Source organism: Mytilus edulis, chromosome 6 (assembly GCF_963676685.1).
Source record: "Mytilus edulis chromosome 6, xbMytEdul2.2, whole genome shotgun sequence".
In the NCBI taxonomy this organism is placed as follows: domain Eukaryota; kingdom Metazoa; phylum Mollusca; class Bivalvia; order Mytilida; family Mytilidae; genus Mytilus; species Mytilus edulis.
This window is the reverse complement of record NC_092349.1, coordinates 46,618,969-46,631,507: the sequence shown is the minus strand read 5'-3', so window position 1 is coordinate 46,631,507 and position 12,539 is coordinate 46,618,969. Positions and strand designations below refer to the sequence as shown.

General features: G+C 30.9%; 1 protein-coding gene across 9 annotated transcripts in view; it reads right to left on the bottom strand.

Annotated features, from left to right (window-relative positions):
- Positions 1-12,539, bottom strand: part of LOC139527769 (nuclear receptor corepressor 1-like) — an 85,772-nt gene that overhangs the window by 32,743 nt on the left and 40,490 nt on the right. For 5 of the 9 annotated variants that reach the window (XM_071323429.1, XM_071323426.1, XM_071323428.1 and 2 more), the window contains exons 3-4: positions 3,289-3,377; positions 1,027-1,195 (exon numbers count right to left, since the gene is read on the bottom strand). In XM_071323429.1, the coding sequence (XP_071179530.1) occupies positions 1,027-1,195; positions 3,289-3,377 (258 nt within the window). Of the gene's footprint in view, positions 1-1,026; positions 1,196-3,288; positions 3,378-9,922; positions 10,261-12,539 lie in introns of those variants that run through there. The other 4 variants (XM_071323432.1, XM_071323433.1, XM_071323431.1 and 1 more) reach the window with 4 other exon arrangements.

The window sequence follows — 12,539 nt, the reverse complement described above, 5'->3', positions numbered from 1 at the left end:
TGCTGCACTATTTACTCTCATTTTATTACATTTACCGCTTGACATTTTGATTATGGTTTTATTACAAAATTCATATTTTTTATCTCATCAAAACTTATACATGTACATGTAATATAAAATTTTGAATAGGATGAAATATCATTTTATAATTTACCAATTACTAGAAGTAAAACCAAAATCTTATCTATCAGAAATTCTAACTGAAACTTATTGTTTTAATATGAATCATAACTTAAATATGTATGTAATGCTTTTTTGTAAATATTCTTAACATTCACAACAGTGATTCAAAATCTTAACGTCTATTAACTATTTACAATGCTCATAAAACAATTCGTCCTGAATATGCATCAAATATTTGCCACTGGACATTAAGCAACCAACAATCAATCAATCATAAAAGAATGGATTTGGTTAAAAAAGTAAAGCATTATATTTTACAAAGATTATTACATATTCATATAATGTTGAAATAAGTCAAGATATTTATAATTCATCAGATTTTTTTGTTGCTTATGTTCTCAATACAACCTAATTATGTCCTCTGCCTTTGAAACTATCTTTCATAACCATAATTTGGGTATTTTTTCTTTTTAACAATTTGAGATTTTTGAATCATTGAAAACCTTCTCTAAGACCGAGAAAAAAAAGATCGATGTTTCCGGTAACCCGACCGACCCTGTTTTTTAGCCCCGACCCTAACTTTTTTATTGGATCTTCAAAAAAAAAATCAAAAAATTGTATCAACCGACCCTGTTTTTGACACAGGCTTCTGATAGATGACATAATATTTTTTCTCTCTTGCTTCTACTTGCATAGAAAGCCAGTAAAACATTTTATTAATGTCAAAAGGTATTCCAAATAGCTTAAAATCCAAGAAATTTTCACAGCAGGTGCTTCAAAAACATTGCAAATGGCACACTTCCGGTTTTTGAAACTAATTACGGATCCGGACTTGGAAAAACAAAATATTTTTTAAGATAATGCATGCCTAATGCACACAAATCTATATAGACCAGTTCTAACCTTTTTCACTTCGATATGAAGTGGTTGTAAATCTCTATCTACTTGTAACCTGGGTCTTTTTGGTGGGGTTTGTTGGACCTGGCTGGTACTAGGTCCAGGCTCCCCGGGACCAGCAGGCTGTAAATTTCCCATAGCCTCCTGTCTGTACGGTTGAAAAGATTCTCCACTTCTGAAATAATAAAGTAAAATGTTTTTTTATATTTCTAAAAGAAGAAAATAACTGTAAGAGCTCCATTGAGAAACATGCACTGTAAATTCAGAAATTATTGCGATGTTTTTATTATTGCGAAAAATGCAACATGGTTATAATTGCAATAATTTTGAAATTTTTCATATGAATAAAACAGGATTCTTTTCAATATCGCAAAAATAAAATCGCGTTTTAGTCTTGAATGACAAAATCACAATAATAAATGCACACAATAATTTCTGAGTTTACAGTAATTAAGGAAAAGAACACCTATATTTAGATATATAATTTAAACTCAATATAAGCTTTATTCCCCAAGCTAAACATTTGAGATCAGTTGAAACTGGGACTATGGGGCCATTTGTTTTCTTGTTTCACCAAGGCCAAATAAAAATATATGTATGGTTCCAGTAAACCTGACCGTCCCTAGACAAACCAACAATTAATTTTCAATGGTCTCATTATGAGCTATCTCCAATCTATAGAAATAGCCAAAATATTCAACAATTTCAAAATTCATTGTGGACACAGTCAAGTCATAAATTACCAGGGATAGATAATATTTTTCGAGACTGATCTGACTATCTTACAATGGAATGTTTAAGGCAACAGACTGCTAGATTATGTCATAATTATAACATAAATAAAATTGCACTATACATGCAGGTTACATACTAATTATTCATCAGAATTATACAGTTCATTCAGATTTCAATATTCTTAATACATACCTGCCAACTTTTCAAAATGGTCATGGGGGGTTTACGTGCATGGTGGCTATCATAGTCCTACAAAACCTTGAAGGGGCCTTCAAATGTATTTTAATGTTGTTTTTCGGCTTCTTCATACTTTCACAAGCCTTAACCTATTGTAATATCAATTGTTTTGTTTGAGATTGTGGACAAAATTGCTCTTTCAACATGTCCATTTGGGAGCCTCCATGGGGGAAATCCCCCACATGTAGTGACAGTTGGCATGTATGTTAATACACATTTTCAAAATAATATATATTTTTAACAAAATTTGTTCATCCTAATTTGATACATGTATCTGATCTCCCGAATGATAACTATGGTGACTACTAAGTTGACTGGTAGTTATCTTGAATAGATAAAACTATAAAATAAAATATCATTGAGAAAAAGTACAATTAGAATTGTGTATGAGGTCTTTATGAATTGAATAATTTAGATGAATTATGCAGTTTTTAGGTTGACAACTGACTGAGTTGAAAAAAATTGAGAGCAACAAAATCTAACTTAATTTTCCCAAGAATTGAGATTTGAGGTTGTAGATTTAAAGTTTATCTTAAAACCTGCTCAAATTAAACTGATAGCTCCAAAAGATCTAAATAAACTCATCATAGATACCAGGATTGAAATTTTATATTAACGCCAGACGCACAATTCATCTACAAAAGACTCATCAGTGATGCTCGATTCAAAAATTATTAAAAAGGCTAAATAAAGTATGAAGTTTCAGAGCATTGAGGACCAAAAATTCCCAAAAGATACATATTTATAATTCCTAATAATAAGTCTGCTCTTCACCACACTATGATGAATTTAGAATAGCAATAAATTGCTACAATATTTACAAATGGCCACAGGCCCAACATTCATTTTTTCTAACTTTCAAATTTGTACAGATTTTATATTTATAAGTCTGTATAAGGAATTTGAAGTAGTAATTTCAATATATACCCTGTGCTGGGCAGCCTGACGTAAAGCATGATGACAGTTACTGGGCAATACGAGTGGTAGAGACAACCATTGATAAAGCGTGATGACTGTTACTGGGCAATACGAGTGGTAGGGACAACTATCAATAAAACATGTACCGTGGATTCATTATTTTTTCGTTGGATATCAATTTTCATGGGTTTCATGGGTACAGTTAAGTCACGAATTTAAACGTTAAACAAATGACAAATTTCATATTATGCAGACTTTGTCAAAACTACGAAATCAAATATCCACGAAAAATGCAAGTTTTCCTCAATCCACGAAAATTGGTACCGACAAAAATATATGAATCCACAGTTCTTATAAACCTTAAATCCCCACCCTTACCTGTATCTGTCTATATTAGCTGCATGACCATGGAAATCTGTGAGTAACTGTGGTCGGCGTCTAGCAGTGTAAAACTCTGCTTCTCTATTCTAAAAATACAAAATATAGTTGTTGAGTTGTTAACTGACTAACAGACTTTCAAGTTCTTGCCATATCAACAGTTTCTCTTAAATAATTTTTTCAAGGTGTATTAAATTTACACTTCACCATAAGCTGACTTTGTAATTTCAATGTGTCCAAATGGGTTTGGTCACAGAAAGGGCAAAAGTTTGAAAACGCCCTCTGTCGCTGTCTAAGAGATCATATAGATTGGACATGGCATTTCTTTTGTTTCGTCATAAAAAGTTAACCTTTTACACTTTGAAAAGTAAATTAGCCTTCAAATTTAGTTCTTTTTTTTATTTTTAAAATAAATCTATTAAAGGTTAAATTTTAGTACATTTGGACTCACTGCCCACGGTTAACAGGTGAAATTAAAACTACCTGAACTGCATTGGACTGTCCACAGTAAACGGATAAAAATTCACGAACTACCTGATCTATTTAGTGTACCAAAGTCAATTTTACAAGGTCAACAAGGTTAATGAACTTGCCCTGTATTTTCTTTTGAAAATAACAAAATCTTGACAGGAATATGACAATCATATTCACTCAAACATCTTGACAGAAATATATGACAATGCCATGGTCCCAATTTAATAGACAGAAAATAAACAAATTTGACCAGAGTTCAAGGCTGTATCAACAGTTTGTAAACAAAGACTTATCAAACCTGATCACAATGTTGAATAAGATGGATAAAAAGTATGTACACAATATGTGTTTGTACATTTTATAGCACATACTTAATTTTAAGTGAGAAGACACCAAATGTTGTTTACAAATTTGATTCTGATTGACATAAACAAATTTGTGTCATAATTTTCTGAAGATTTCTAATAATATTTTCATGAAGATTTTTACTTTGATGGGGATTAGTGTCTGTTATAACATCTTTCATAAAAAGTGCATAGTTTAAACATCTATAGACGTAATAGTTCATGTCATGATTTTTAACCTTGACATAAAAATATGTGTGTAACTAGAGAATTTATTTGAACTTTATACAAAATAACTTTTTTAATCAAGCTTTAATTTTGATAAATCTTTTTTTACTAACAATATATTATTGAAAATCAGATAAACATGATAAAAGGCAAAGGACAAATTTAATATAAATACAACATTTTTTTTTTTTTTGAGAACATTGCACTTTTTTCAATAACTCCAGTTCATGTGCACTAAAAATATTAATTCAATTTTAAAGGGTATGAAGAGATACATTACATAAATGTTTGCTTGTAAATTGTATCTCTAGGCCTTTGAATTATATATAAATATCAAAGCATTTTTAAAGATTTTATTTAATTTACTGATTTCACATAAAACAGTGCTTCAGTTAATGCAAATTATTCATGCATAACATTATATCCTATCTCAGTACCTTGTACTTAAAAAACTTAAATACACAAAATGTACTTTATTCAGGTAACACTTCAATCCATTTCAATCTATTTATAGTAACGAAACTTATAATGAGGGCATAAAAATACATTTAACCTAAACATGTTTGATTCAACTGAACTAAAAACGGTTTACATTAGATGTGGTTAAGTCATTTTGTCTGGCCGATCAATCAGTAATTACAGGGCTTTTCTAGGATATTTGTAATTCTACATAAATACAGAATTAAGATATAATACAGTGGCGGATCCAGAAAATTTCATAAGTGGGGGGCCCACTGGCTGCCTAAGAGGGGGCCCGATCGCTTCACGCTTCAATGAATCCCTATATAAGCAACCAAATTTTTTTCTTAAAAGGGGGGTCCACCCCTAAATCCGCCTCTGTAATAAGCTAACTGATAATTATTGCTCAATTTTCTCATCATTTTATCGATTAGCCAATTTCTATTATCATGTAAACTAAGAGAATGATGAAATATATGTTCTATTAGGATCTCCTACACTTGTTATTAGTCATAGATATTAATACAACTAAATTATTGTTATTAATAATAATAGCAGATATTAATCCCCACCTTCTAAAACACGTAAATATCTATTTCACACAATTTCCTATCAACACGCTATTATTAAGAGTGACATCATATTTAATTGTCAGGATTATTCTTGTTTATTTAAATATGTACTAACTGGTGTTTTATGTTACTATTCAAATTGTCATGTAAATTTACTCTACTATAAATAGACGTAAAAACTAAAGTCACTTGTGCATGTTGTGTTCTGTTTTATATATTGACATATATATTTTGAACCAACAATTGATTTTTCATGATATATTAGGTTCAACTTTCAGTGCGATTGTCCCAGTCTCACTTAGAGATCTTATTTTTATTTTGGAGAGATTTTCTTCTATGGTTTTTGTATTTATTTGTCTCAGACATGCAAGCAAAACCAAAACAAACAAGCATACATGCACTGTTTGAAGTTTAATCTATCTAACTTCAAACACAGCAGGACAATATATTGCTTTTAAATCTCTAGTTTCATTATAAAATAAATTAACCTAGTATCTGATTATCACAAGCTAAAATTAGTTGGAATATGTTCCCCACTTGGTACAGAAAAAAAGAACATGTAATGCTGATACTGTTATCAGAAGTAGCCAGTTGCTTGCTTAATTAAATAAATCATTTTTGCGTTTTCTTAGTTTTGATTGCCAATACATTTTTAAGGATATTGATTAACATTATCGATCAAAATTTATACTTTAACAATAAATGTCCTGCATATGCATTCAACTATTACAATCAGTCAGCTACTTTGCATACTTTCAAATTTAGACATAACATTTCTTCCCTCCCTTTTTAAATACATTGTATGGATTAGTACCACTTATAAAATAATAAAAGGTATGCATAAAAAATATTAAAGAATTAAACATACCAAGAGAATTCAGAAATCAGTGCAGAAATCAGGAAAAACACTTATGGTGTATATACCACATGTATTACCAATGTTATTTCAAATGATCAGGTGGAGCTTACGTTTTAGTTTGTATAAGGACAGTCTATTTGTAGATGTGTGTGATAAGGATGATTGCCCGTAATAATTATAACTGATCTCTAATCACCTATCAGTGTCATCAAAGGAATTTACAGTCACTTCATTGATGAGTTTATTCTAAAACAACTGAGTCAAGTGAAATAAATTGAGTAATACATTATTATTATTATTCATACATACCAAAAACACAATTAAGCAAACCAGTAATAAACAATATGAAACTAATGAATGCTTAGTGTTACAGAAAGCAGGCTCCAAAGTGACAGAATGCAGACTACAAGTGTATGTGTACTTATTTATCATCTGCTGATAAAAAAAATCATGCCATTCTTTCACTTGATCATCATATTCTTATGTAAACACAGACATCTTTTTTCAAAATCTGCCTGGTGATTGTACATAATTGGGTTATCTTTTTTTTCAGTACATTCTGTCACGTTTTGTCAAAACTGATCTTTAAAAAGTGTGTTTATCCTTAAAAGTAGACAGTAAAAAAAGCCACTGCCATCTGATGCTCCCCATTTCTAATTCTGTCTGAAGGGTTGTACTGCTTGTAAGCTTGAAGACAAACATTGTTTGAATTGTTTTACATTGTCATTTAGGGACCTTCTATAGCTGACTATGCAATATGGGCTTTGCTCGTTGTTGAAGGCTGTACGTGACCTATAGTTGTTAATGTCTGTGTCATTTGGTCTCTTGAGGAGAGTTCTCTATTGGCAATCATACCATGTGACATCTTCTTTTTTATATACTAGAACACACCCGTGATATCGCGGGTCCGTGACTGAATTAAAGTATATAACTATGCGCAAGCCTTATTTTAGTATTACTTTTTATCTGATAAAGTCATGCCGATTATAAGATACACAGTTTTCTCTGCTTTCAAATCTTTCTGTTTGAACCCGTCGAACTGGAACTTATCAATTATTGGTAATATTAATTATTTGGATAACAAAAGGTCCTGGAATGGAGTATTTTTTAATCAACAGCATTGTCCTATGTTAGTTACAAATAAAGTTGAATTCTTTGATTCACTGTTTTATGTCAAGCCCGCTAACAAATTGAAAACGGTTCCTATATACACCTTATTTTTAGTCCAGATTTTTAGTATTCGTATTGTTATCTTAGAAAGTCTTACTGATTAAAATACTACAATATGTAATAATTTGACAATGATTGAATTTCGTAGTATCAACCCTGTGATTATGATCCGTGTATATAGCATAATCCTAAATACACCGTTTGGTGGTGCACCTGTTACATGCGGAACGTACAGATAAGGTAATAGGTAACAGGTGAATATACTTTTGGTATCGGTATCGGACCTGACCCGGAACTTCTTAATTATTGGCAATATCAATTACGTGGAAAACAAAAGGGCCTGGAGTGGTGTAATTTTTAATCTACACCTTTGTACTATATTAGTTATATATAAAGCTGAATTCTTTGATTCGTCGTTTTTACGTGATGACGGCTGACAAATTGGACCTCGTAATTTTAGTATTATAGATATGTACTATATTCACTAATTTATCACCTGTATTTATGAGTTACAAAAGCTAATTATTAGATCTATAATATCATCCTGTAAACAACAGTGTCTGTGACCTTGACCTTTGACCTCTTAACCCCAAAATCAATAATTTGTTTTCCCCTTCCCAATGATCTTCCAATTCAATCAGTATAAGTTTCATTCCAATCAGACAATGGCAAAAATAAATAGAAACTTGAGCTACCATTTTTCCAAAACTGTTTTTTTTTAGTAACAAGGACATTGACCATACTGAGTATTGACCCCTCAAATCAATATTCCTTAATTATTGGCAAAACTAAAAATAAGCACTTTTGAATAACTCTTCCAGAAAAAAAGTATATATCTTTGAACAAGACATTTTTTAGCAATATTTTATTATTGGAAGAGATAATATATAAATCTAAATATTGATGACAATATCTCAAAATAAATTCATTATTATATGGCATGGTGCATATCTGGCACGTCTTCCGAACACTGAAAAATTTATCATCAATCTTATATACATATAAATGTACCAGTATTTATTCTTAATTTAATCTTGACCCAATAGATATACATGTACATGTAATAGTCCCAGATTCAAGAAGCAAACAAAATTTCTTAAACAAGTTTATATAGGTTGGAGAAGATCCTTGTAAGTTGGTAATAATCCCCATTCATTATGTTCATGGATATTATAACCGAATTTGGAAACAGTTTAAAAATTGAATTTTGCATCATGGCTAAAATATTCTTATAAATATAAAATGGATTCATAATTTCAATCAAGACTCCAGTTCAAATAGGAACTAAATACAAATTTAATGGTCTCAGAAAATCCTGGTTTTGAAAGGCTATTGACTTTTATCCGGCTGTAATATTTGGGACAAATATTCACAATATTTGGGACAAATATTCACAATTTTTGGGACAAATATTCACAATTTTTGGGACAAATATTCACATACATTTTGACATCTATAGTCAAACATGATAGTAGTAAATGAAAAAAATATTTTCCTTCAACATGTTTAAGACCATAGTTCAAATAAAAACTGTGTACTAAGTTTTCTAAAAATACTACCTTTTCAGGGCTAATCACCTTTATCTAGATGATACTAGATTTCAGTCATGGAGTCTTTGGGCAAAATGTTTTCATTGACATTGACCTGAATGTTTGCGTCATGATAGCAAAAACTTTGAAATCAAAAGTTTTAAAATTTACATTCATCACTGAAAATTGATACCTGTATTGGGGTATAAACCTATTTATATATACCTTTCCCAATCAGTTATACTGAGCAAAAAAATCAAACAAAAGACAACAAATGCTAACGATTTCTATTTACAACTTAAAATTACTTTTTTAACATTATAAAAATAAAGTCCCCTTCGACTTCCTTGGTAGGGGACTTAAAACAGTTTCAAAATTTTTAATTAGGCTTGCAAAGGGTAGCTGGCTTACCCTAAAACTGGAAGTAGTTTATTTTTATATACCCTACTTTTTAGTTTAATCTATTCTATAAATACAGTCTAGGTTTATCTAGGACACTCGTTGTGGAAATGGAACCAAAATGTGCATGATTCTTCAAACAAACTCCTTTTCTAACTTCAGAATTCCACAAACACCAAAATGAAAGATTTTATTGACTATGAGTACTAAGCAATTATCCAATATACAGGTCTATAACATTATCTTAGTTAGTGACCTGAAGGTCACACCACGTCAAAATTCCAGTTCAGGTAAAATGTGTATAAATACCTATCTCATAAAGCTTACGTAATGTTACTTTCCAAATTGAGGATAACATACATATGAAGTTATTAATAAATGTGTCCTGGTTGCACAAACTAGCTATACTACATGGGCCATTCAGTAAAACGCAAAACTGGGTCAAACATTAATACAATACGATAAATTACACATCAAAACTATTTTGACCTACATTCAGTTAAAATCAATCTCGTGTATTAGAATAACATTGAATGAAATTAGCATCACAACTACTGTCATAAAATTCAATGAAATTACAGAAAAATCTATTTCCCTTACCTTTCACAGGTGTGAAGTGTTATAGCCTGACTGGTGCACTAAGTATATTAGCTGACCTTGACATTGGTCTATACCGTCACACTTCACTGATATTTCCTACTTTCATTCACCCACACAATAAATTAAATATCTTTCACATTCAAGAATTATCTATGTACGTGTATATATCCCCAAAGGCTACAAAAATCATTTTCACAAGTTTAAATAAATTAGTGTTGATGATTTATAAGGGTACACATTGTATGTGTGCCGCTGTGTACAATGTAAATAGTCTAGGATTTATCACACACAACAACAAAGATCACTGACCTATTTAAGGGACAAACATGATCGAACACAAAGCAATATAGATTTTTCGTTACGAAAAATATATCAGTCATAATGGCTATTTTTAGATACACTGTGGTTTTATGTTTATTAATACACTATCCACTTTCTGGTCTAAAGTCATGTTGTATATAAAAACACATTACACAGCAATAATTAAGATTTCATGAATCATGTAAGATGTTTATCAACAAATTAATTTTGCATGTTTTAATTTGGTACAATCATCGGTCACAGTGGATTTAAGTTACAAATACTTAGAAATATCCTAATTTACTTGCATTTTGTGGACATGACATTTTTTTGCCCACCCCTTTTTTTTCCCCAAATCCATTACTTTTTTTTTATTTTAAATTAATTTCAAGATTCTATGAATTTACTGACAAAATGTTACAAATCAAAACATAAGAATCCTAGGAATTTAGGAATCCCTTTTTTAAAAGACATTGTTTTATGCTTATCATTTTTAAATTTATAAACTGATACAGAGAAAGCAGAGGCGGATTTAGGGGGGGGGGGGGGCAGGGGGCCCAGGCCCCCCCTTTTTGGGTTTGGTTGCTTACATAGGGAATCACTGAAGCGTGACTGGAGCGGCCCCTCTTAGGTCAGTCAGTGGGCCCCACTTATGAAAATTGCTGGATCCGCCACTGGAAAGATCCAGTCCCCCGTTATATGCAAAACAATAAATTGTTTATATCAAGATAAAAAGATGTGATATAATTGACAATGAAGATAAACTTACCGCTAGAGACTACATGATGTAGAAATTTTATATCATTTATCATGTCCCCTTTTTCTATTTTTTTTTTAATCCTAATGCCCCCTTTTTCTTAAATTCTGGCTTTTGTTCATCCTGAATCACCCTGGAGAAAAGTTGCCATAAAATATTTGTTTGTACCCAGGCAAGATTTTCATTCCTCCTGAACAGTGGCACTTGTGTCCAAAATGTTTACCTTATTAATGTTTGTCAGAGACAAGTGCCTGTATTCCTGGGTAATTTTCCAGGAGGTTACAATACACCAAACATGGGTACATTACAGTTCTTAAGTCCAACAAACATAAAATGGTATTTAGCAGGCAAAATATACCTCTTAAATCATATATAAACGACTTTATTGTAAGGTGAATAAAGCCATATATTGTTCAATGACCACAAACTCCAGACAAATTGTAAAAACTAACACATGCTACTATCATATTATTACATGACCAAAGATCTGCAACCCACACAAAACTATTAACATGTTAAGTCAAAGACGACATTTTATGAGGTCTACAACTCAGTTATTGAAAACATTTAAAGTTTAGAGCATTATTTTATGCAGTGCAATCATCCCTGGTGTCCCTTTATTACCATATTAACACAGTTAATAATCCTCTATATTAGAGAGAATAAAAATTAAAAAATCTATAAAATATAACCAAAGGCATTTTTCTAGCAAATATCTTTTTTATGTCCTAACATTTATAGCCTTCAAATAAAAAAAAATTTAGATACAAAAATCAACATTCAAAATTGGTCAAAAATTTACCCTTCAGTGACTCACAAACAACATATGTGTATTCTATCATTTCAATGAACTCCACTGACCTGTCCTTAGAGGCTCTTCACAGGGCGTTGAAAAACAACATTTTGAATGATTGTGGACGTAATATTGTAATATTTCCATCATGAATTACAGGATTAATGTTCCATCAGCAATTATGTGAACCAACCCTTTGTTCTGAACTATAAACTTTAAATACGCAGGTGCTGACATTTATATTTTATTTGCTCCCCAATTTATCCTTGACCATAATTCTACTTCACCTTCACCTTGTGAAAGTCTATTGATCTCAGAGGGATTTAAAGTAGGACTATATTTAAGACAGAAAATGTGAGGCCCTTTAAAGGATATAAGACATGTGATAATAAAAATCAATTTTTAGAAGTTTCAGGATTTTAAGATCTTATAAGGACCTAAATAGGTGTTAGAATGTGTATATTTCCCCAAATTTAGGATTAACTATAATCTTAATGAGAAATTTACATATAATTATACTCTCCTGGTGAAAAATTGAAAAAAAATATCAAATTTGGATTGCAGGTATTAGATCTTTAATCCAACTACAAATGTACTTATTTTTATCTGGCATGCCCAAACTTTACTTCACTATAATAGTTCATGACTTTATGTTTAAAAAAATATAGATCTAGGTCAGTGTTTGATAAGAGTGTACAGATAAATAAGTCCTGGTCATGGTGTCTGGTTGGAAACAAATTGCATGTTTATAATAATTTAAAAAAAAT